The sequence below is a fragment of the Oncorhynchus tshawytscha genome, linkage group LG03 (genome assembly GCF_018296145.1).
Source record: "Oncorhynchus tshawytscha isolate Ot180627B linkage group LG03, Otsh_v2.0, whole genome shotgun sequence".
NCBI lineage: Eukaryota > Metazoa > Chordata > Actinopteri > Salmoniformes > Salmonidae > Oncorhynchus > Oncorhynchus tshawytscha.
The window spans coordinates 53,462,564-53,488,973 of record NC_056431.1 but is presented as its reverse complement, the minus strand read 5'-3'; the positions used below and the strand labels follow the sequence as shown (position 1 = coordinate 53,488,973).

General features: G+C 41.4%; 1 protein-coding gene across 1 annotated transcript in view; it reads right to left on the bottom strand.

Annotated features, from left to right (window-relative positions):
- Positions 1–19,296, bottom strand: part of abca12 (ATP-binding cassette, sub-family A (ABC1), member 12) — a 96,384-nt gene extending 77,088 nt beyond the window's left edge. The window contains exons 1-16 of the mRNA XM_042319671.1: positions 19,034–19,296; positions 18,399–18,479; positions 17,972–18,065; positions 15,733–15,892; positions 14,056–14,180; positions 13,591–13,664; positions 12,520–12,699; positions 12,145–12,350; positions 10,599–10,720; positions 9,595–9,698; positions 8,472–8,615; positions 7,593–7,762; positions 7,145–7,275; positions 6,867–6,997; positions 1,835–2,005; positions 1,184–1,395 (exon numbers count right to left, since the gene is read on the bottom strand). Coding sequence (XP_042175605.1) covers positions 1,184–1,395; positions 1,835–2,005; positions 6,867–6,997; positions 7,145–7,275; positions 7,593–7,762; positions 8,472–8,615; positions 9,595–9,698; positions 10,599–10,720; positions 12,145–12,350; positions 12,520–12,699; positions 13,591–13,664; positions 14,056–14,180; positions 15,733–15,892; positions 17,972–18,065; positions 18,399–18,467 — 2,093 coding nt within the window. The 5' untranslated portion in view covers positions 18,468–18,479; positions 19,034–19,296. The remainder of the gene's footprint in view (positions 1–1,183; positions 1,396–1,834; positions 2,006–6,866; positions 6,998–7,144; positions 7,276–7,592; positions 7,763–8,471; positions 8,616–9,594; positions 9,699–10,598; positions 10,721–12,144; positions 12,351–12,519; positions 12,700–13,590; positions 13,665–14,055; positions 14,181–15,732; positions 15,893–17,971; positions 18,066–18,398; positions 18,480–19,033) is intronic.
- Positions 19,297–26,410: the final 7,114 nt, after the last annotated feature.

Here is a 26,410-nt window from a genome sequence, read left to right as displayed (position 1 = left end):
TATAGGCTAGACCAATGATGTAGCAAGGACATCTTAAATCAGTTTTATTTTATGTTTTTCTGCCATGCATGATAAGCGGTAGGCTATGTATTGTACAATTTAGTTTTTAGGGCTCATTCTAATATGCATATGGGTGCTTTGAATTAATCATCACCTTAGAAAATGGTATCCATTTTGTTGAGTTAAGGCTTTGAAACAACATACAAAACAACCATGTTTTCCACTCAGCTTCAACTTGTTTTTGAACTTCTTTCTTCAAACTGATCATCACAGTGAGGTGAGATTTAAAAGCTCATACTGTTTTGATGGTAAGTGTTGGATGTGATTTTTGATTGCATTTGCATTGACATCAGAGTGGTTAGAGGGACAATAGAGCCCTGAGTACCAGGTTGTTAGGACCTGATGGTCATTAGCAAGTTGGGAACTACCAGAGTATGTCCAGAGCACATAAAAGGACTCAACGGTCAAGTGGAATCTCACTTTACATCAATGATATATATTATATGATATATATATCATTTCTAAATGTTGTATTTGCTAACGCATGTTGATAGACTCAATATTTTCATGATGTCGGCTCGCCTACAGTACCAGTCAAAAGTTTGGACACACCTACTCATTCAAGGGTTTTTCTTTATTTGTACTATTTTCTACATTGTCGAACAACAGTGACGATATCAAAACTATTAAATAACACATGTGGAATCATGTAGTAACCAAAAAATATATATTTTAGATTTAATATTCTTCAAAGTAGCCACTCTTTGCCTTGATGACAGCTTTGCACACTTTTGGCATTCTCTTAATCTCAAATATAAAATATATTTGGTTACTACACGATTCTGTATGTATTATTTTATAGTTTTGATGTCGTCACTATTATTCTACAATGTAGAAAATAGTAAACATAAATAAAAACCCTTGAATGAGTAGGTGAGTCCAAACTTTTGACTGGTATGGTACATACTGATAACTCCGCTTGTGGATGCAAGGATATTGTATACTCATTTATACACAAACCTTGATTATATTATCTCAAGACAGCATGGTCATCCTGTGGTTACTAAAGGTACACTGACCATGACAAATGAAAAAGAAAGAGTATACACTCATCTCTACTTGGTCGATTTATTTGACCAACGTTTCGGCCAAAGGGCCTTCATTAGTGTGTGTACGCACTAACCTTGTCATGAGAATCTGTGTCCAGTCCACTGCAGTGATGTTCTCAGGGACCCAGCCCACCAGGTAGGCAGCATCCAACAGATTACTGAAGTTCCTCAAGGCCACTTCACCACTGACAAAGGAGCCAGCCAGTGCATGCCACTCAGTGAGGATCATGGGAACGGTGACATTGGCGTTGGTAGTGCCCTGTACTATGTTCATAAGCTGAGTCGCCTTGGATATAGAAGGAAATTACAAAATGATCAAAGAAAGTTGAATATGTTTTAGGATATAACATAGCAACAATTGCTGGCTTATACTAAAACGTCTTAATATCCCAAAAAATGTACTTAAAGTAACTTCTCAAAATTACAGAAAATGGTTTCTGGAAAAAAATCTATAGAAGGAAAATCCATAGGCTCATATATGACACAGTTTCGGTTTACTGTTTACTACCAATGGTATTCTCACTAGACCATTCATCAATGTTTCTAATGGAAATGACCTACATGGTCTAAACCAGTATTGGGTCTGAGGGAGGTGTGTGTTGTTTGTATTCTCCTTTTGTGATAACCTTTTAATCTTCAGTTATTTTATCAGAACCTCATTTTCTAGGGGTGACCTAGCCAATAAGACACAACCTGTGAGAGCTGTCCAGGTACACATGACTTACCTTGTCAACCACAGGCATCCACTCAGCCAGCAGAGCGTCTGGGAGACGAGAGTTGTTCCCTGCGCAGAAGAGGGCGTTCCACAGGCTGGGGTCCATGGAGCTCAGAGAGGAGAGCCAGGACCACTGGCCCAGCAGATCTTCACACCTTACTGGTCCCTGAGATATTAGGACCTATTGGAAACCAACAAGCAATGAATAAATGAATGAATGAATGAATGAATGAATGAATGAATGAATGAATGAATGTCACTGAGCCATTATAACCTATTGGAAACCAACAAGGAATGAATGAATGGATGGATGAATGTCACTGAGCAATTAGAACCTACTGGAACCCAACAAGTAATGAATTAATGAATACATGTATTTATTAATTAATTAATGATTGAATAAATCTATGAATTAAATAATTAATCAATGATTGAATGAATGAATGTCCCTGAGCCATTAGGATCTATTGGAAACCAACAAGAACATCATATCACTGAAAATATAGGCACTGTGTATAACCCATACACAGTGCCTTCAGAAAGTATTCATCATCATTTTAGAAATGTTTGCAAATTTATTAGAAATAAAAACCTGAAACATTACATTTACATAAGTATTCAGACCCTTTACTCAGTACTTTGTTGAAGCACTTTTGGAAGCAATTACAGCCGCGAGTCTTCTTGGGTAAGACGCCACAAGCTTGGCACACCTGTATTTGGGGAGTTTCTCCCATTCTTCTCTGCAGATCCTCTCGAGCTCTGTCAGGTTGGATGGGTAGCATTGTTGCACAGGTATTTTCAGGTCTCTCCAGAGATGTTTGATCGGGTTAAGGTCCGGGCTCTGGCTGGGCCACTCAAGGATATTCAGAGAATTGTCCCGAAGCCACTCTTGTGTTGTCTTGGCTGTGTGCTTAGGGTCGTTGTCCTGTTGGAAGGTGAATCTTCGCCCCAGTCTGAGGTCCTGCGTGCTCCGGAGCAGGTTTTCATCAAGGATCTCTCTGTACTTTTCTCTGTTCATCTTTGCCTCGATCCTGACTAGTTTTCCAGTCCCTGCCGCTAATAGATATCCCCACAGCATGATGCTGCCACCACCATGCTGCCACCACCATGCTTCAACGTAGGGATGGTGCCAGGTTTCCTCCAGATGTGACCCTTGGCATTCAGGCCAAAGAGTTCAATCTTGGTTTCATCAGACCAGAGAATCTTGTTTCTCATGTTCTGAGAGAATATAGGTGCATTTTGGCAAACTCCAAGCGGGCTGTCATGTGCCATTTACTGAGGAGTGCTTCCGTCTGGGCACTCTACCGTAAGGGCCTGATTGGTGAAGAGCTGCAGAGATGGTTGTCCTACTGGAAGTTCTCCCATCTCCACAAAGGAACTCTAGACCTCTGTCAGAGTGACCATCGGGTTCTTGGTCACCTCCATGACCAAAGCCCTTCTCCCCCGATTGCTCAGTTTGGCCGAGCGTCCAGGTCAAGAAAGAGTATTGGTGGTTCCAAACTACTTCCATTTAAGAATTATGGAGGCAACTGTGTTCTTGGTAACCTTCGATGCTGCAGACATTTTTTGGTACCCTTCCCCAGATCTGTGCCTCGACACAATCCTGTCTCGTAGCTCTGCCGACAATTCCTTCGACCTCAAAGATTGTTTTTTACTCCGACATGCACTGTCAACTGTGGGACTGTCACGTTCTGACCTTAGTTCCTTTGTTTTGTCTTTGTTTAGTATGGTCAGGGCGTGAGTTGGGGTGGGCAGTCTATGTTTGTTTTTCTGTTGGTTTCTGTGTTCTGCCTAGTATGGTTCTCAATCAGAGGCAGGTGTCGTTAGTTGTCTCTGATTGAGAATCATACTTAGGTAGCCTTTTTTCCACCTGTGTTTCGTGGGTGTTTGTCTTCCGTGTCAGTGTTTGTTCGCCACACGGGACTGTTTCGTTGATGCACGTTATTTTGTTTTGTTCCAGTGTTCTGTTGTTTTTATTAAACATTATGAAACACTTACCATGCTGCGTTTTGGTCCTCGATCCTTCTCGCTACTCCTCCTCAGAGGAGGAGGACGAAATCCGTTACAGATACACCCACCTCAAGAGGACCAAGCAGCGTGGTAACGGGCAGCAGCAGAAGAAGCAGCGATCGCAGGACTCCTAGACATGGGAGGAGATTCTGGACGGCAAGGGACCCTGGGCACAGGCTGGAGAATATCGCCGCCCCAAGGCTGAGCTGGAGGCAGCGAAAGCCGAGAAGCGGTGGTATGAGGAGGCAGCATGGCAGCGCGGCTGGAAGACCGAGAGGCAGCCCCAAAAATGTATTGGGTGGGGGCACATGGGGAGTGTGGCGAAGGCAGGTAGGAGACCTGCGCCAACTTCCCATGCTTACCGGAGAGAGGGACTGGGCAGGCACCGTGTTCAGCTCCTCGTATCGGCCGGGCTAGAGTGGGCATCGAGCCAGGTGCAATGAAGCCAGCTCAGCGCATCTGGTCTCCAGTGCGTCTCCTCGGGCCGGTGTACATGGCACGAGCCTTACGCATGGTGTCCCCGGTTCACCAGCACAGCCCAGTGCAGGCTATTCCACCTCGCCGCACTGGCCTGGCAACGGGGAGCATTCAACCAAGTAAGGTTGGACAGGCTCGGTGCTCGAGACCTCCTGTGCGCCTTCACAGTATGGTCTATCCGGTGCCACCTCCACGTACCAGCCCTCCGGTGGCAGCCCCTCGCACCAGGCTGTCTCTCCGTCTTCTCCCTACAGGTGCTCCTGCCTCTCCAGTGCTGTCAGAGCCTTCCTCCTCTCCAGCGCTGCCAGTGTCTCCCATCTGTCCTGAGTTGCCAGAGTCTCCAGTCTGTCCTGAGCTGCCAGAGTCTCCCGTCTGTCCTGAGCTGCCAGAGTCTCCCGTCTGTCCTGAGCTGCCAGAGTCTCCCATCTGTCCTGAGCTGCCAGAGTTTCCCGTCTGTCCTGAGCTGCCAGAGTCTCCCATCTGTCCTGAGCTGCCGGAGTCTCTCGTCTGTCCTGAGCTGCCGGAGTCTCCCGTCTGTCCTGAGCTGCCAGAGCCGCCAGTCTGTCCTGAGCCATCAGTCAGCCAGGAGCTGCCAGAGCCGTCAGTCAGCCAGGAGCTGCCAGAGCCGTCAGTCAGCCAGGAGCTACCAGAGCCGTCAGTCAGCCAGGAGCTGCCAGAGCCGTCAGTCAGCCAGGAGCTGCCAGAGCCGTCAGTCAGCCAGGAGCTGCCAGAGCTGTTAGTCAGCCAGGAGCTGCCAGAGCCAACAGTCAGCCTGGAGCTGCCAGAGCCGTCAGTCAGCCAGGAGCTGCCAGAGCCGTCAGTCAGCCAGGAGCTGCCAGAGCCGCCAGTCAGCCAGGAGCTGCCAGAGCTGCCTGTCACGCCGAACACAAGTGTTCTATAGGATTGAGGTCAGGGCTTTGTAATGGCCACTCAAATACCTTCTTTGTTGTCCTTAAGCCATTTTGCCACAACTTTGGAAGTATGCTTAGAGTCATTGTCCATTTGGAAGACCCATTTACGACCAAGCTTTAACTTCCTGACTGATGTCTTGAAATGTTGCTTCAATATATCCACATAATTTTCCTACCTCATGATGCCATCTATTTTGTGAAGTGCACCAGTCCCTCCTGCAGCAAAACACCCCCACAACAAGATGCTGCCACCCCCCTGCTTCACGGTTGGGTTGGTGTTCTTCGGCTTGTAAGCCTCTCCCTTTTTCCTCCAAACATAACGATGGTCATTATGGCCAAACAGATGAACATGGTACCTTCAGGCGTTTGGAAATTGCTCCCAAGGATGAACCAGACTTGTGGAGGTCTACAATTTTTTTTCTGGGGTCTTGGCTGATTTCTTTTGATTTTCCCATTATGTCAAGCAAGGAGGCACTGACTTTGAAGGTAGGCCTTGAAATATATACACAGGTACACCTCCAATTGACTGAAATGATGTCAATTAGCCTATCAAAAGCTTCTAAAGCCATGACATCATTTTCTGGAATTTCCCAAGCTGTTTAAAGGCACAGTTAACTTAGTGTATGTAAACTTCTGACCCACTGGAATTGTAATACAGTGAATTATAAGTGAAATAATCTTTCTGCAAACAATTGTTGGAAAGATTACTTGTGTCATGCACAAAGTAGATGTCCTAACTGACTTGCCAAAACTAGAGTTTGTTAACAAATTTGTGGAAAGGTTGAAAAATGAGTTTTAATGAATCCAACCTAAGTGTATGTAAACTGCCGACTTCAACTGTAAATGAATATTACAAAAAAAAAAACACCAAGACAATGGTAATACTCTCCCAATTATTGGATTTAAATAAATGTATTAGGCTCTAATATTTTGATTTCACATGACTGGGCAGGGGTGCAGCCATGGGTGGGCCTGGGAGGGCATAGGCCCACCTACTTATTACAGACAGAAATACTCCTCAGTTTCATCAGCTGTCCGAGTGGCTGGTCTCAGACGATCCCGCAGGTGAAGAAGCCGGATGTGAAGGTCCTGGGCTTTCATGGTTACACGTGGTCTGCGTTTATGAGGACGGTTGGAGGCACTAAAACAACGTTGGAGGCACTTATGGTAAAGAAATTACCATTCAATTCTCTGGCAATAGCTCTGGTAGACATTCCTGCAGCCAGCATGTCAATTGCACTTGAGGTACATCTGTGGCATTGTGTGGTGTGACAAAACTGCACATTTAAAGTGGCCTTTGAATATCCCCAGCACAAGGTGCACCTGTGTAATGATCATGCCGTTTAATCAGATTCTTGATATGCTACACCTGTCTGGTGGATGGATTATCTTGGCAAAAGAGGAATGCTCACTAACAGGGGTGTAAACAAATTTGAGAGAAAGAAGCTTTTTGTGGGTATGGAACATATCTTGGATCTTTTATTTCAGCTCATGAAACATGGGACCCAACACTTTACATGTTTTGTTTATATTTTTGTTCGGTATACTTCTGTCTGTAAACAGATTATAAGTACTTTAGTTCTTTTTATGATGTCATTTCAACCAGCTTTGCCTGCTTTTCCCAATTAAAGCCAGTCCACTCACCTTCATGATTGTCTTCACTATTGAGTCCATGACCTGTCCAGCAAAGTTGTCAGCAGCAGCCTGGTTGGACATCAGGGAGAGGAAGGTATCCTGGTAGGTATGGGCGTCTGACGACACCTTCCCCATCATCTCTGTGTGTCAGAAATAAAACACAAGGTGACCATGGTCAATTCAATTCAAAATGCTTTATTGGCACAACAGAAGTATACAGTTCCAGTTCATCTTCATTGGATACAGTATATGCAGCACTCATACAGTACTATACACAGAGTACATACCCACTAGAGTATCCAAGCCTGTCGTAGCCAGCTGCATGGAGGCATGGCCGGTGGTGAGGGCCATCTGAACATAGTTCCAGCCAGGAATGCCCTTCAGAAGTTCCACTGCTACTGAGGACACACTCAGGAACCTGCCAAATCAGAGTTTAGATGTCACCCATGGGAGAATGGACACTATGGATATACTTTGGGCTTCTTTGCTTGGTAATACACTTTCTTATGGAGTTTATAGACTATTCTGAAGCTTCCAGGTACTAAGATCAGTTACACCTATTTCAGGTAGATTCAAATGGAAGTCCTATCATCACCGACGACTACTTTAAGTCTATTTCCAAACCTTGTTGAATGACAAATAAAATATTGAGCTGCCAATTTTAAATGTGCAGTATTTGACATGTATCTAGCACCAGAACTACACAATGAGAGAAACAAAACAATATTCACTCACAGCTCTTCCTCTATGGTCTGAGGCTGTGTGTCACTGCTACGCTGGGACCTTGTGTTGTTGGAGGAGCCGTGGCCCTCGGGGGCCACAAACAGTCCCATCAGGCTGTGGACGAGGCCTCTGGCGAAGGTAACATCCCCCGGAGCAGTGTCTTTACTCGAGGCCAGGAGGCTCTGAGGAGGGGAAACACAGCAAGCCACACAGAGGACCAATAAACTCCATTGAACCCCAATCTCCTTTGCGACCCTGTATGCACAGTATGTTTTATACAGTTACCACTGATCATCAAATAAGCCCATTAGGGATCAAACAGTCAGCCTGAAGAAATATATTATTTCTGAACCCGACGGTTCAGTGAGTGAGCACACAGATGAGAGGCGGCTTAGCTCACTGCATCTGACTGGTAATAAGTTTAAAGCTCTACCCCTAGCCTCGTGGCAGCCAGGCAGAAAGGTGTAATTGGTCATCTCTGGGGTCCTGTTATACAGGTGGCCCTGTGAGTTCCCCCATCAGTCCCCATTGCTCTGTTATGTTGTTGTAGCTAGGATGTTACCAAGGTAACCCTTTGTTTGGTTTGCCCCTGTGTCTCTGATTGAGTGTATGTATTGAGAAGGGGGTAGAGCGAGGAAGGGAGGGACAAAGAGAGAGAGGAGGAAGAGAGATAGAGAGAAAGTGGAATTATATAATGTATTCATGTCTTTACATTTGAACAACAGAGAATAGAATAAGGGGGAAAAGGGTTTGTAATGCTATTCAGATAGGAAATGAAAGACAGCAACAGGCCTTACCCCAGACATAACATTCACTGCCTGTTTTCCTCTGTTCTCTGCTCATCTCTGTGCTGATGCCATAACACATTGCCACCTACACACACACACATACCTGTTGGGCCACCTTGTCGGCACTGATCCACCCCAGCAGCATATCCATTGTCACTCCAGTACAAGCTGCTTGGAGCTCAACACTGAGGTTTCCTGAACATATGTAGGAATGCAGGAGTGCCTTGTCCATTGTAAGTGCCACAGCCTAAAGGTTGGGTTTGGAGAGGTTCATGTTTGAGTATGCATCAGTAAAGTAATTTATACTATAATAATCCCATAATTCCTTTGAACTAACATACATTTTTAGGAGTAATTGTACATATCTCCTTCAAAGGGATCATTCGGGATTTTGGCAATGAGACCCTTTATCTACTTCTCCAGACAATTGTTATGTCGCTGTGTCCAGTATGAAGGAAGTTAGAGGTCGTTTCTCGAGACAATGCTAACTAGTGTTAGCACAATGGCTGGAAGTCTATGGCTGGAAGTCTATGGGTATCTACTAGCATGCTAGCAGATACCCATAGACTTCAGTCATTGCGCTAATACTAGTACTGGCTCGCGAAACTACCTCTAACTTCATTCATACTGGACACAGAGACATAAAAATGGTATCCACCAGTTCATCTGACTCTGGGGAAGTAGATAAAGGGCATCATTGCCAAAATCCTGAAGTATTCCTTTAAAGGGACAATCGGGCATTCAAATAACAACAAAACAGGCACCCCACCACTTTTTGGGGTAAATAGCTTAGGGATGGGGCTGAAGAACTCTCAAATTCATAGACTGAGCTATATTGTCCCTTTTAGAAAATTGGTGATGAGTATCATTGTTTAGTAACAACAAGTTTTACATCCATCCTGATATCAGATAGAAGCATTCCTAGTCACTTCCTGGTACCTAGACTAATCAGATTATATTATTTAGTATGCCGTCATACAGGCTAAATATTTATTTACTGGAGGATATTCAGACACATACTGTGCTGTACTAAGAACAGATTTAGCCCAGGGAATGGAATCTTTAGCCTGGTCCCAGATATGTTTGTGCTGTCTTGCCAATGTGACATGACAATGAACACAGGAGTTGGCTAGACAGCACAAACAGATCTGGACCAGGCTAGGGAAGCTTAACTCACATTTCTAAAGCATTCAAACGGGGCCTTTGGCCAGGGAAGGGAGGTTTACCTTGTCTAGTGGTATCCTGACCTGCTGCATGAGGGCGTTGACAGCTGCTGGTACTGAGGTATTGGGTGGCACCATGATAACATCACCAAGGGTGATGTAGACATCTGTGTAAAATCATATTTTCTGAGAAATGTCAGATAAAAGTGGCCTATCTAAAGAGGTTACTGACAAGTGAGAGCTGAAAACATGACAGTCAACATTCCCCTGAGGGGTTTGTATTTTGATCTAGTATGAATGTTGGATGTAAGTTCACATTCTAGTTTCTTTCATGGTGTTCCCTTCCAAATCAAAAGAATGTTGTTTGATTCTGTAAGTCATGACAAATAAAAACACTACCTCTGTCCTCTTCCAATTAACCTGGCTGATTCACATAGCTGAACTTAAATGAGCTAGTTTTGTAGTTGCCAGGATTTATTCTAGCACAAATTGTTTATCCAAAAGCAACAGGTCAGAAACTCCTGATACTTTATTTAATAGTTATTAAAGCGATTGCATCTTGTTTTAACCCAGATGATAACGCCATAACATGGTCGAAACAGTATTGTGCTTTGTTAGGGAGTTTCCCCTTGGGATAAAGGTGTATTGTTGTTGGCCTGCATGTGGAGTCTGAATTCAAAAATGTAAAATGCATCTGATTCCGAGCATCAGATTATATTTATGTCTTCCCAACTGAATAAATACACTGACAAATCAAAAACATGTAAATGAGTGCAGATGGACATGTGGTGCTTCAGGTAAATTAGTAATTAGAGAAAGAATAAGGATGTTAATAAGAGAGTCATCAGAAAACAATAGAGATAGTAAGTAGACATGGAGATCAAACATGATGTAAGAAAAAGGTTGGAAGTGATTTAAAGAGGGACACAATGTAAATATACATTTTTTGTGTAATCCTCAATAATTGTATTTATGCATGTTGTCTTTTTCTACTTGTGTTTAAATAAATTGTCTTATAAACATATCTGATTTTGTTGATTGCTTTGTTCTTGGCATAGGTACCGTACCTCTGCCATGCCAGTTCCTGATGTACTGGAGCAGGTTGATGCTTCCGACAATAGCAGGGTTCACCATGGAGACAACTGAAAGATTAGCCTCTGGGAAGTTGCTCTCAATGGCAGCTATAGTCCTACACAGGAGAGGGGAGGAGGAGAAAACATATGCCTGATAATGATTTACTCACCTAATGTAGGCTATGGTGAGCACAGACATGGAGATATCGGAGTGTGCACACATGCACGTAGCACACACACGCACAATATTGGATCATAAATTGTGCTTCCTGTGTTATACTTATGCTACAATGTTTATTCTATTCTACTGAGCAATTTACTTTATGTTTGTATTCTTATCGTATCTTATTTCTTATTGTTGTTGCATTGGCAAGAAGGAGCCTGGAAGTAAGCATTTCGTTAGATGATGTATAACATGTGTAAAAAAAACTTGAAACACACATACACACTCACACACACACATTCCAGACACCTGCAGCAAGATGAGTTTATTATGCTTATGTAATACCTTGAAGAAACTAGTTTTGACATGACTTTTGTCACGGAGAAGAAAGAGCCTGTCATTCATCATGAATAAAACACAGCTTAGGAGGTATGCATTTTTCCACCATGGTGCAGCTGACAAACCAGATTGTTGAGATAAAAAGGAATGGTAAAGTTCAGCAGTGTTTGTCGAAACTCCCTCTATAGTTCATCCTGTACTCTATAACTATCTATCTCTTGCTAAACTCACATAACCACACTACAGGCAGAAGATTCCCCTAGGTACAGATCTAGGATCAGCTTCCCCTCTCCCAATCCTAACCTAAACCATTGGCGGGGGAATGCCAAACTGACCCCAAATCAACATCTGGGGGCAACTACACCCTACACCCAGAACCACCCAAGGTTTGACGCTAGGGTCAGTACAGTTTAAAACTCCATCAACAGTATACCCTCCATACTACAACTATCTCTCTCCTCCCAAACTCTGCCCGCTTCCTCAACAATACTCTCCTCAGAGCCTGGTTCCTTTCCAGGGTCCTTCCTTCTAGTTAGTTGTTTCCTTGTCGGTGTGCTTCTGCTTGCTCTTTGTGCTCTAGGCCGGGTTACTGTTAAGCACTTTGTTAAGCACTTTGTTGAGCACTTTGTTAGGCACTTTGTTAAGCACTTTGTTAGGCACTTTGTTAGGCACTTTGTTAAGCACTTTGTTAGGCACTTTGTTAAGCACTTCGTTAGGCACTTTGTTGAGCACTTTGTTAGGCACTTTGTTAGGCACTTTGTTAAGCACTTTGTTAGGTACTTTGTTAAGCACCTTGTTAGGCACTTTGGTTAGCACTTTGATAAGCACTTTGTGACAACTAATAATAGTAAATGCCATTGAGCAAAGGCTTTATCCAAAGTGTCTTACTATCATGCATGCATGCATTTTCATATGGATGGCCTTAGCGGGAATCAAACCCATGATCCTGGCATTGCAAGACTTCTAAGAGGCATTCTCTACCAACTGAGCCACACGTGACCAACTGTTGATGTAAAATACATTTGATGAATACATTACCTCTTGATGTTTTGCAGAAGACTCTCCCCCTCATCCAGCACCTGATCCAGGATCTTATCGGGGGTGGTGGGCATGAGGAGACGTGGCAGGCCCAGTAGCCCCTCCCACAGCGAAGTCTCCCCCTGCAGCCTCTCAAACACCACAACTGCCGTGCCCATTGTGGTCAGGGCCTGCGCTGGGTCTTTCAGCAACAGTTCCGTCAGCACCTGAGGGAACCAGCAGCATGCTTCAACATTAAACATCAAACATGATCCATCTGTCTTATGTCTGAATTTGCATAATATTAGTATTGTGTTGCCATCCTCCCAAATCTTGTTTGTCACTGTTGGAACAGTGAGGAAGAGAAAATTTGAGAGCACACACACATACACACACCTGGTTGATGGTGAGCAGTGAGACCTCCAGCAGGGTGTTGTTGGACTTGCAGAAGGTGACCAGTCCGTAGGTGAGGGGGTCGACGGAGGACATGGAGGACATGTTAAGGACCATCAGGGAGAAGGAGCACAGAGACTTCTTCAACAGGTTCACTGAATCCAGCATCACATCCAGCGCTTCCTGCTCGCTCGCACAGGGTAGAAGGATGGCACATAGGTATTTGGAATGAGTTATATATACAGAACATCATCTCAATACAAACCATTTTCTTAACATAATCACTGTCGAAAAAGGTTGTTCTGAATAACCTAAGACAATAGACTACACCCATATAACTGTTCTAACAGGCTAGAATACTCTTGTGATTGATTTATGGGTTGCCATATTTGTCCTTCTTTCCAAACATTACAGACCTACACTACATCTAACACTGCAGGGAAATGAACACTGTATAACCCTTGTACAGAGTACTCCACACCATAGACACTTCCAAACAAATACATCTGTAATAGAATGAGTATTTCAAAAGAGATTACTGGAGGGTAGCGATTATATTAGAAGTATTACAGTTTACTACTGTTCCACCTCAGTCATGATGATATCTAACCCAAAGGACAAAGTTAGCCATCCATGTTATCTACAATAAGAAGAGATGCCTCAGGTGTCAATATGACCCCAGAAAAAAATAACTTTATTACAATAGCCTCTGTCCAAAACTGTATTCGATTTAGATACTGTCAGGCCCGGGCAGAGGTTACTTTTTTATTTTGGATACTTATACATATACATTACCAGTCAAAAGTTTGGACACAAGTTTGGAAAAGTATTCCAGGTGACTACCTCATGAAGCTGGTTGAGAGAATGCCAAGAGAGGGCAAAGCTGTCATGAAGGCAAAGGGTGGCTACTTTGAAGAATCTCAAATATAAAATATATTTAGATTTGTTTAACACTTTTTTGGTTACTATATGATTCCATATGTGTTTTTGATGTGTTGATGTCTTCACTAATATTCTACAATGTACAAACTTTTGACTGGTACTGTACATATTGATGATTTCCATCAGACGCACCTTGTCTCCCAGTAGGGTGTTGTTAAATCCCTCCATGGGAGAGTTGTACTTTGATTTATCTTGGTGGCTGGCATCTGGAAAATATGAAGGATATAGTTAATATATAAGCCAGCATGGTACCATTCATTACACCATCCTTATGTCATTGTATAAATTGTAACAAATATAAACAAGAGACATTGCCACAGAGACAGTTAACATAGGCTACAAGGGAAACAAATCAACATAGTCATATAGAGTGTAGTATTTATTAGCAGTTCACCTATATGTTTTTAGACTTTCCTATGGTTTCTCTAGCCTGAGTGCCAGTCTGTTTGTGCTATCATGTCAACTTCTTGTTACTTTTTGTCATGCCAAACATTGACAAAAATGCTTGGCTTGACAATGACAGCAATAGTTTTGGCAAGAGCACAAACAGATCTGGGACCAGACCATGGTTTTCTGTTACTGAGGAAGTAGACCTACTCAGAAACTTATCCCAGAGCTCCATTATCTGAGGCTGGTCAGATGTCTGGTGCAGCACAGCACGGACTCTACCACCCATCCCAATGTCCATTAGCACGGGGGTGCCATGGGGCAGCAGGGATACCCTGTTATATATGGAGAGAGGGGGAGGAGAGGAGAGAGAAAATACGGTGAGAGTGGTTATGCAGGGAGAGAAGGGGTGGAGAGAGTGGACCACCTAGACTGGTCTCAGATCTGTTTGTGCTCTTTTCAACTCCATTGCGTTCATTGTCAAGCCAAACAGTCTGGCATGACAATTCAATAATGAGAGAGCAGAAAAAGACAGCCACCTAAGATATTAAAATAAAAGGCAGCAGTATGTGAAAATATAAATGTACCATATAGTAGAGTACAATGACAAGCAATAACCTTTACAAATGCCTACCATCATGCATAGCCTCTTCACAATCTTTTCACACAACCCTACACTTTGACAACAAACACCCATCAGTTACTTATGTAATAGCTGTTGTTTTTAACACAAAGAAACACTTACTGCACTTGAATGGCGGTGATAATGAGGATTTATGAAAGGCTGAAGATGTGTCCAAACAAAAAGGTAGAAAATAGAAGCTATGAAGGTTGAGGCATTGTGAAAGCAACCTGTCAATCAGCCATGTAGCCAGTTACGTATTCCACCAGGTAAAGGGGAAACCAAACAGGTTCTCCTATTGTTGGCGCCCTCATGGAATGTTCTTATGCTCAACAACAATAAGTAGAATTAAGTGACAATGACAGCATGGGCTAAACATGATGATGGAGTCACTGTTGATTCCACAGAGGAACTTGAAATATGCAACACACCTAACTCTACAAAGCAAGACTTTTCCATGGTCAAACGTTCAGAAAATGACTCAAATCTATCTTACCTTAAACATATTATTTGAAATGATATTGTTGACCAATACAAATTCAAAACTGTACTACAAAAAACGACTAATTAATGACATTCTCATTGTTGTTGACGACAGGCCATTAGCAGTCAGCAGAAAAAAACTGAGAGTTAGAAAGCACCCCCCCCTCCCCAAGGTAATTTTCCATGATGACACTAATCCCCTCCCTTGTGATGTGATGCAGTACCATCAAGGTGTCTCCCTCCTCTGTGTTGTGGGGTTGCTGATCTCCGACCTGTCTCTTTGTGTCTCTCTACTCACTAAAACTATACCAGATGATAAAATGAGCCTCAACGCAAAACAAAAATATATTTATTCCTCAGTGGCATCACAATATTGATGAATCTGAGAGGAATAATTGATGTGACACATCCACAAATGACTTAATGTATCATTATATTCATTTGTTCAGTTCTGGTGGATGTTGAGGTTTGACTTTTGACTTTTATAACTTATATTATGACTCATGAGGCATTTCTGCTCTGAAATCAAAGACAGCCTGTTTCCTCACACTATTCCCTGACTCTATCCTTCTAGGCAGTGGAATTGCAAAATCAAAACCACAGCATCATCCAATTCTGATAGATAACTTCACCACAGAAGCACAGTAGTTCAGGTTCAGGAGAATGTTGTATGAGAACGGACAGTGATAGATGAGTTGAATATCCCCCCTTACTATGCAAAGTGCTTTGAGCATCTGGAAAAGCACTATATAAAACTACAAAGTTATGTGAAGACAGAGTACCTCTTTGCATCGTGTTCTGTCCAGGATGCCCTGGTGTTTTTAGTTGGACTCTTGGAGAACAGACGAGTTGTGTTGTGGCAGGAGCTGTCTGTGTTACACATGAGGGTCTGGAGAAAGGGGAAGAAACCTGTACTGGGGAGGTTCCTCGGGGCCACATAGCCTGGGACAGACAGACAGACACCCCAATAACAGTCATTAACAGAATAACAGAATGATTTAAGTCATTTGGGTAGCACTTAACATTATAACATGGAATCTAAACATACTGTGTATATAGTTAAGACATTACACTACTGTTTCTCAGTATTAATTAACTGGTATTTCATAGGAAAGTAAAAATGTGTATTTTATAGGACTTACTTACAAACAATTCAACATAGTTGGTAACTACCTGACACCAAATACTGTTGGAATATACAGGTAATAACATGGTAATAAAGTGGAAACTACTGGTAATTATTAGGCCCAGTGTTTCTCACATTAATCACCTTATAATTGTTAATAATATGTTATTACTTCAAATACCCTTAACGTAGTTCACATAGTTCTGTTGCATAATTTACATTCCATCATAATACAATAACTTATATTTGTGCAATAATTTTCCAAATGGTGAAATGATTGCTAAGCAAACAAATGTCCATTGTGTCCAGAGAACCTATGGAAGAAACATGAAGAAACACTGCACCTGTCTCGGAGGTCATTAATCTGGTCACTCACATGATCAAAAGGTTACACAAACATAAGCAATATCAAACACATATACAGTGAACGCTAACCTGATTATTTGGATTGGTAATGAATATGGAGAAATGTAATGATCTATATTACTAAAAATACTGATCTCATCATTTGACCAGCCCATCACTAATAAAAACTGATAATACAGCAAACACTATGAGAATATGACTTGATGGAGGACATAGGACATTCCGAGCAATGAAGCACAGAAGATGGTGTCTTTCATTTCATCTAACCTCAGTCAACAAACATTCCATCCAATCTCTGGAGCACCCACACATCACCACACTGGAAACAATACAGGCCTCTGAATGATCTCTGTGGTGTCAAGTCATTTAGGGCAAGGGTCACTATCATCAACCCTCCCTGCCCTGGCATTGACAGACAAATTATACCTTGTCTGTCAACTCTACAAAGCTAAAATAATTGAGAGTGGCAGGTGGAAAATCCTATTCGATAATTACAGATGGGGGGAAAATCAATACAGTTTCATATGGGGATATTATTTTTGGGGCAATATCGCAATATTATTTTTGCGCTAGTTGGCTGTACCTGCACCAAAACTCCAGTATTTTTCCTTCATAGCTTGTTCTCCATCTTCTTTCTGAATGGGGAGCCAATTTGTTTTCAGCACTTTTATTTCCATGACTGATCATAACTAGATTTCTCATGGCTCTCTCTTGTCCCTCTGCAGTAGACATGTGGTCAGCAATATGTTCAGAACATCGAATCACAATAAAATCACAGTATCAAATTGCAATACATATAGAATCGTGAGAATCATAAGAATCACAATACATATTGTATCGGCAGCTAAGTATCGTGATAATATCGTATCGTGAGTTCAATGGCAATTCCCAGCCCTACCGATTATGCATCTTAAATGTAAGTTATTTTGGTCATGCTTTGTTGACTTAAAACTGGACAGAAACAACACAATTTACTGGTATTGCTATACGAAAGCCCATAGACCAATCATGATGGCATCTCAACTAACACAATTTGGTCACTCCTATTTGTGTTGTTAGTGTCTTTTATTTGCTGAATCACATGATGAGGAGCTTTGTGAGAGGTGAGGACCCCAGGGTCACGAGATCTCCCACGTCATATTGGCCGTCTTAATTAACTAACTCTTTAGAGTTTTACGTCAGGGAGGGAAACATACATACAAATCTTTTCGTCTGTTGTTTTCAAGGTTTGGAAAAGATATCCAGGACAAAACCTTGTGACTGAAGATGAAGCAAACAATGTAGTTAAACTCTGTCACTAAAGGAAATGTAATTTAACGCAGTAGTATAGTGACCACATACATCTGTAAAAATAAAATAAAAAAAGGTTTATTATTAACTCAAGTGAAATCACTTTAGTTTAGTATTGACTGATGTATTCTCTAATCTCAAGGAGTACATTTTAAAAAAAATGTGTCATAGATTCACCAACAAGTTATTACGCAACGTCATAAATCAGTGCACCTCTCTAGAAACAGTCCTTTACTTACATGAGTCTTTCATCTTAGGGGGGAACTGGGAGCGGGTGATGGCCAGGATGATGAAGATGACCAGTGGCCAAACCAGGAGGGCCACAGTCCAGCCCTGATGGACAGAATGCAAAGTTTCAGATCAAACAGTCCAGCCCTAACACACACAACACCTTACAAAAAACACAGACAATTTCTGAAGACAGTCAATGTTGCTTTCATTTGTTCATAGTTTTGTATAAATGTGTTTAAGTGCATTGAAATTACAGAACATGTAATGGTGATCTAAAATGTGTGTCTTAATGTGTAATAGATCATCAGAGACTTAGAACATGAGAAAATTAGTTTGGTATGACATCATTATTTATGTTCAAGATGTCACTCATGCTCTTCATATAATTATTGAAGGAATAGCTTTCACAATAAACCAGCTTGTTTTTTTACATACCGGTTGTCTAATGACACCAAGGGCATTTTTCCAAAGTAAAAGTCGCAGCTGTTGGAAAAATCCGGCCATCTGTAAAGGAAGCTGGAGGAGAAAACGATGGGGAAAAAAGAACTTGTCAAATGATGTATATGTCATTGTTGAATACTATAAAATACAAATCATTATAATATGCTCAGTACTATAATATAATCAGTACTATTTGTACCATTATATAAAGTCATTTAATCATTGCATTTAACAGACACTAAGGAAAAATCCTATAGGGTTTCGTTATGTATTAATTTATCCTGAATTCGAAGATTGGAAAAGTGTGAGGTTTTGTCGTGTTATTTGAATGCATTAAAATCTGAGCAAATGGCTTTAATGTAGTCTATCTACTTTGTGTCTCTGTGAATATAACATTGGTTGTAAATAGTTAGAGATGTTTTTTTTTTTTAAGATAGAGAAACTAGACCATGACCTGAATTCCCTAATATAATTTGGCCAGATCTAGGCCAACATTGTTTTTTTTATATCAATACGACCACGTTACAGATTCTCCCCACATTAGCCTGGCTATCATCATCTTTAGAACATATTCAAATTAACACAAAACATATAACACGGAAATAACATTTCAATTTCAAATAGGTTACATTTTTTCTTGATTTTTCGCGGGTAGCCTAAAGTCCTTATCGGATATTATCGACAGACTCCAACCGGGACATCGTAAAAGTAAATCCTAGCAGTCGCTCTCCGTCAGTCGGAACAACTTGAAGAAAATAAAGAAAACAGGCTACTTCAATCCACAGCTTTTAGTGATTTAGTATAATATGCGGAATAATTTGTGGGCCCAGCCAACAGTTACAGTCCAAGGTGGTTGTCTGAATCCAAATTAGTTTGCCGTGATTCTTGGCTTCTGCAGGTGCTTCAAAGACAGTCATGGACTAATAATGCAGCCTAAAGGGGCGGGTGTTGTAACTTGCCTGTCCTGTTTATTTGAATGTGTGTGTGTGTGTGTGTGTGTGTGTGTGCGTACGTGTGTGCGTAAAATTCGCTCCCAAGCTAATATTATAAAATGTTATAACTATTTTAATGCAGGCTACAACATGTTGTCTATGAAGTTAATCTGCCTTCGATTTGTGTTGTGAATTCTGTTCTCCAATAGCTAATTGTGGTCTTATTAGTGAGTGGCAAGAAACAGGCAGCCCAAGTTACCAAACACGTTACATATTGCAAACCACAACTTCCCACCCGGCACAAACTGGTTGAAATAGAGTTGTTTCAACGTAATTTGTCAACGTATTGTGACGTGGATCTATGTTTAAAATACACTGGATTTGTAAAAAGTAATCAACATAAACGTTGTTTTGAGATTGAAATTTTAACCACAGGATTATTTCATTATTGTAACCCACTTTCAACATAGACAAATCTTGTATAAAATATGTTGAATATGTGCCTTTGAAACAATGTCAGATTTTCAACTTTATATCCACTATCAAAACAATTAACAATAGGCTGGGCAGCACTTCCTACAGTTATGTTGACATGCAGCTATTTGGTCTCTCATCCAGGGTTTTAACCAAAACCAGCACTGCTTAGCTTTTATATTTGTCACTCACGATGAACAATGTGCTATGTTGAGAATGATTATTAAGAAACCTCTTCATAACTAAATATATTCACTGTTGCTTTGAAGTCATTCCAAAGAATATGTTCAACAGAGCAAATCAAATCAATGTTTATTTGTCACGTGCGTGGAATACAACAGGTTTCACTTACAGTGAAATGCTTACTTACAAGCCCTAACCAAAAGTGCAATTTTTAAGTAAAAAATAGGTATTAGGTAAACAATAGATAAGTAAAGAAATAAAAATAAAAACAGTAAAATGACAGTGAAAATAACAGTAGTGAGGCTATATACAGGAGGTACTGGAACAGAGTCATTGTGCGGGGGCACTGGGGCTAATTGAGGTAATATGTACATGTAGGTATAGTCCGGGTAGCCATTTGATTACCTGTACAGGAGTCTTATGGCTTGGGGGTAAATGCTGTTGAGAAGCCCTTTGGTCCTAGACTTGGCCTTCCTCTGACACCGCCCAGTGTAGAGGTCCTGGATGGCAGGCAGCTTGGCCCCAGTGATGTACTGGGCCGTACGCACTACCCTCTGTAGTGCCTTGCGGTCGGAGGCCGAGCAGTTGCTGTCACGTCCTGACCATAGAAAGCCTTTATTTTCTATGGTGGAGTAGGTCAGGGTGTGACTGGGGGGTGTTCTAGCTTATTATTTCTGTCCGGTTCCCCTCTTCCCACTGGGATTCTCTGCCTCTAACCCTATTACAGGGGCTGAGTCACTGGCTTACTGGGGCTCTCTCATGCCATCCCTGGAAGGGGTGCGTCACCTGAGTGGGTTGATTCACTGATGTGGTCATCCTCTCTGGGTTGGCGCCCCCCCTTGGGTTGTGCCATGGCGGAGATCTTTGTGGGCTATACTCAGCCTTGTCTCAGGATGGTAAGTTGGTGGTTGAAGATATCCCTCTAGTGGTGTGGGGGCTGTGCTTTGGCAAAGTGGGTGGGGTTATATCCTTCCTGTTTGGCCCTGTCTGGGGTGTCCTCGGATGGGGCCACAGTGTCTCCTGACCCCTCCTGTCTCAGCCTCCAGTATTTATGCTGCAGTAGTTAATGTGTCGGGGGGCTAGGGTCAGTTTGTTATATCTGGAGTACCTCTCCTGTCCTATTCGGTGTCCTGTGTGAATCTAAGTGTGCGTTCTCTAATTCTCTCTTTCTCTCTCTCTCTCTCGGAGGACCTGAGCCCTAGGACCATGCCTCAGGACTACCTGACATGATGACTCCTTGCTGTCCCCAGTCCACCTGACCGTGCTGCTGCTCCAGTTTCAACTGTTCTGCCTTATTATTATTGGACCATGCTGGTCATTTATGAACATTTGAACATCTTGGCCATGTTCTGTTATAATCTCCACCCGGCACAGCCAGAAGAGGACTGGCCACCCCACATAGCCTGGTTCCTCTCTAGGTTTCTTCCTAGGTTTTGGCCTTTCTAGGGAGTTTTTCCTAGCCACTGTGCTTCTACACCTGCATTGCTTGCTGTTTGGGGTTTTAGGCTGGGTTTCTGTACAGCACTTTGAGATATCAGCTGATGTATGAAGGGCTATATAAATCAATTTGATTTGATTTGATATTATACTAACCTAATGGTATTTGGTTGAGAAAACACAGTGCTTGTGTAAACCTATACTACTGTTCAAAAGTTTGGGGAAATTTAGAAATGTCCTTGTTTCCATGAAAACATACATGAAATTAGTTGCAAAATTAATAGGAAATATAGTCAAGATGTTGACAAGGTTATAAATAATGATTTTTAATTTTAATAATAATTGTGTTCTTCAAACTTTGCTTTTGTAAAAGAATCCTCCATTTGCAGCAATTACAGCCTTGCAGATCTTTGGCATTCTAGTTGTCAATTTGTTGAGGTAATCTGTTGAGATTTCACCCCATGCTTCCTAAAGCACCTCCCACAAGTTGGATTGGCTTGATGGGCACTTCTTACGTATCATAAGGTCAAGCTGCTCCCACAACAGCTCAATAGGGTTCAGATCTGGTGACTGTGCTGGCTACTCCATTGTAGACAGAATGCAAGCTGACTGCTTCTTCCCTAAATAGTTCTTGCATAGTTTGGAGCTGTGCTTTAGGTCAGTGTCCTGTTGTAGGAGGAAATTGACTCCAATTAAACGCCATCCACAGGGTATGGCATGGCATTGCAAAATGGAGATATAGCCTTCCTTTTTCAATATCCCATTCACCTGTACAAATCTCCCACTTTACCACCACCAAAGCACCCCCAGACCATCACGTTGCCTCCACCATCCTTGACAGATGGCGTCAAGCACTCCTCCAGCATCTTTTCATTTTCTCTGCATCTCACGAATGTTCTTCTTTGTGATCCGAACAGCTCAAAACTTAGATTTGTCTGTCCATTACACTTTTCTTTCCAATCTTCCTCTGTCCAGTGTCTGTGTTCTTTTTCCCATCTTAATCTTTTACTTTTATTGGCCAGTCTGAGATATGGCTTTTTCTTTGCAACTCTGCATAGAAGGACAGCATCCCGGAGTCGCCTTTTCACAGTTGACATTGAGACTGGTGTTTTGCAGGTACTATTTAATGAAGCTGCCAGTTGAGGACTTCTGCAACGTCTGTTTCTCAAACTAGACACTCTAATGTACTTGTCTTCTTGCTCAGTTGTGCACCGGGGCCTCCCACTGTGCTTTCTATTCTGGTCAGAGACAGTTTGCGCTGTTTTGTGAAGGGAGTAGTACACTGTGTTGTACGAGATCTTCAGATTCTTGGCAATTTCTCGCATGGAATAGCCTTCATTTCCCAGAACAAGAATAGACTGACGAGTTTCAGAAGAAAGTTATTTGTTTCTGGCCATTTTGAGCCTGTAATTGAACCCAACCCCCAACCCCCCCACTACATTACTGCTACTCTCTGTTCATCATATATGCATAGTCACTTTAACCATATCTACATGTACATACTACCTCAATCAGCCTGACTAACCGGTGTCTGTATGTATCCTCGCTACTGTATATAGCCTGTCTTTTTACAGTTGTTTGATTTCTTTACTTACCTATTGTTCACCCAATACGTTTTTGCACTATTGCTTAGAGCCTGTAAGTAAGCATTTCACTATAAGGTCTACACCGGTTGTATTCGGCGCACGTGACAAATAAACTTTTTGTTTTGATTTGCATAATTCACTTTAATAACTCTACCTACATGTATATACAGTATATTACCTCAATTACCTTGACTAACCGGTGCCCCCACACATTGACTCTGTACCGGTACCCCCTGTATATAGCCTCGATATTGTTATTTTACTGCTGCTCTTTAATTATTTGTTATTTTGGGGGGAAATGTCTCTTAAAACTGCATTGTTGGTTAAGGGCTTGTAAGTAAGCATTTCACTGTAAGGTCTACACCGGTTGTATTCGGCGCATGTGACAAATAAAATTTGATTTGATGCTCCAGATACTCAACTAGTGTAAAGAAGGCCAGTTTTATTGCTTCTTCAATCAGAACAGATTTCAGCAAAAGGGTTTTCTAATGTTCAATTAGCCTTTTAAAATGATAAACTTGGTTTAGCTAACACAACGTGCCATTGGAACACAGGAGTGATGGTTGCTGATAATGGGCCTCTGTATGCCTATGTAGATATTCTATTAAAAATCAGCCATTTCCAGTTACAATAGTCATTTACAAAATTAACAATGTCGACACTATTTCCGATCAATTTGATGTTTTCTTTAAAAAACAAGGACATTTCTAAGTGACCCCCTCCCTTTTGAACGGTAGTGTACATTGAACTATTTCAGACTTGAAAAACATATACAATGACTTACAAAACTCCTCTCTCATAGCCGAACAACTAACTCTTGAATAGGATTATTGCCTACTGTTGTGCTATAGTAGTCAACCCTCATTATTTAAAATTTTTTACTCTCAATTGTATAAACAAATTGTATTTGATCAACTGATAAGATACATTCTGAGGTTTTTCCTCTTGAAATGAACCAATACATGTCCTCATCGTCATTGAACATATTTGCTTTCTCAGGAATAAAAACAGGGCTGGGTCTAGTTCTTTGAAAATAGCCTCTTTAATGGTGGTCACCTTAGAACATCTTGACAGGTGATAGCTGTGTCAGTCCTTTTGTTGTAAGAAAAAGGAAAGAAAAAAGATGATGTAATCAGCGAAAATACGGTATGAGCTCTGATTTAGAGTCTTGAAAATAGTTTAAAATGAAATCCTTTCCAAAATGACAGTCATACAATTGGAAAAGTACAAAAAATGTCACAACATTTGTCATTCAATTTGTATACAGTATATGTAGTCTGTAGAACAAACGTTACTGTAATTGTAATCTTTGTCAGAGTTATGTTGATATCTGATCATATAAAATATAGATAATATTTGGGGTTTCACCATAATAAACTGGTCCATCCATGTTCACTATGCGGCTTTGAACTTACCTTTTAACAGGTCAAGTGGAACAAAAATGGCACATCAACATACTATATTTAGCCACATATCTGCTTCTCTCTGTTGGAAAACTGCATTGTCAACCAAGCAGCAAAGTTTCTATCATAGGCTACACACAAAGGAAAACAAAACAAAAAGAACAAAGGTTTCTCAAGCTCACCAAAATGTGGTACAGCATAATAAGGACGATTCACAACCAAATAGACTTTGAATTGGCAGAAGTAAATGAAAGAAGACACTGCTCTTTCAATTCATGTTACCCCAACAAATAATTCCCCTAAAAGTATTCAGACCCTTTGACTTTTTCCACATATTTGTACATTACAGCCGGATTCTAAAATTGATTAAATAGTTAGTTCACCTCATCAACCTACACACAATACCCCATAATGACAAATCAAAAACAGGTTTATAGAATTCCTCTCAAGCTCTGTCAGGTTGGATGGGGAGCATTGCTGCACAGTTATTTTCAGGTCTCTCCAGAGACGTTCAATCGGGTTTAAGTCCGGGCTCTAGCTGGGCCACTCAAGGACATTCAGAGACTTGACCCAAAACCACTCCTGCATTGTCTTGGCTGTGTGCTTAGGGTCATTGTCCTTTTGGAAGGTGAACCTTCGCCCCAGTCTGAGGTCCTGAGCGCTCTGGAGCAGGTATTCATCAAGTGCCATTTACTGAGGAGTGGCTTCCGTCTAGCCACTCTACCATAAAAGGCCTGATTGGTGGAATGCTGCAGAGATGGTTGTCCTTTTGGAAGGTTCTCGCATCTCCACAGAGGAACTCTGGAGCTGTATCAGAGGGACCAGTGGGTTCTTGGTCACCTCCCTGACCAAGGCCCTTCTCCCCCGATAGCTCAGTTTGGCCAGGCGACCAAACTTCTTCCATTTAAGATTGATGGAGGCCACTGTGTTCTTGGGGACCTTCAGTGCTACAAAAATGTTTTGGTACCCTTCCCCAGATGGGCGCCTCAACACAATCCTGTCTCTGAGCTCTCATGGCTTGGTTTTTGCTTTGACATGCACTGTCAACTGTGGGACTTATATAGACAGGTGTGTGCCTTTCCAAATCATGTCCAATCAATTTAAATGACCACAGGTGGTCTCCAATAAAGTTGTAGAAACATCTCAAGGATGATCAATGGAAACAGGATGCACCTGAGCTCAATTTTGAGTCTCACAGCAAAGGGTCTGAATACTTATGTGAATTAGGTGTCTGTTTTTTTATTTTATAAATTCACAAAAAAAATGTTAAACCTGTTTTTGATTTGTTATTATGGGGTATTGTGTGTAGATTGCTGAGGATTTTTTTATTTAATACATTTTAGAATAAGGCTTTAACGTAACAAAATGTGGAAAAAGTCAAGGGGTCTGAATACTTTCTGAAAGGAACTGTATACCATTATTATACCATTACTATCAGCCAAATCTGATGATCATTTTCACACATACTAGGTGCTGCCATTATGATTGATAAAACAATGGTTTATATATGTAAAGTTAGCAGACATGAGTGCAAACAAGTGAAAATAAAGTGGTGACCTTGAAAACATCTGACCTATAAAACATCTGTTCTTTAAAACGTATTTGAAGGTTTTTGTCTATTCACAGTTTGCACAATTCTCAAAACAATAAAAACATAACACAAAAAACACTATTAGAACATATATTGTACATATATACAGTTGAAGTCGGAAGATTACATACACCTTAGCCAAATACATTTAAACTCAGTTTTTCACAATTCCTGATATTTAATTCTAGTAACAATTCCCTGTTTTAGGTCAGTTAGCATCACCACTTTATTTTAAGAACGTGAAATGTCAGAATAATAATAGAGAGAATGATTTACTTCAGCTTTAATTTCTTTCATCACATTCCCAGTGGGTCAGACGTTGACATACACTCAATTAGTAGTTGGTAGCATTGTCTTTCAATTGTTTAACTTGGGTCAAATGTGTCAGGGAGCCTTCCAC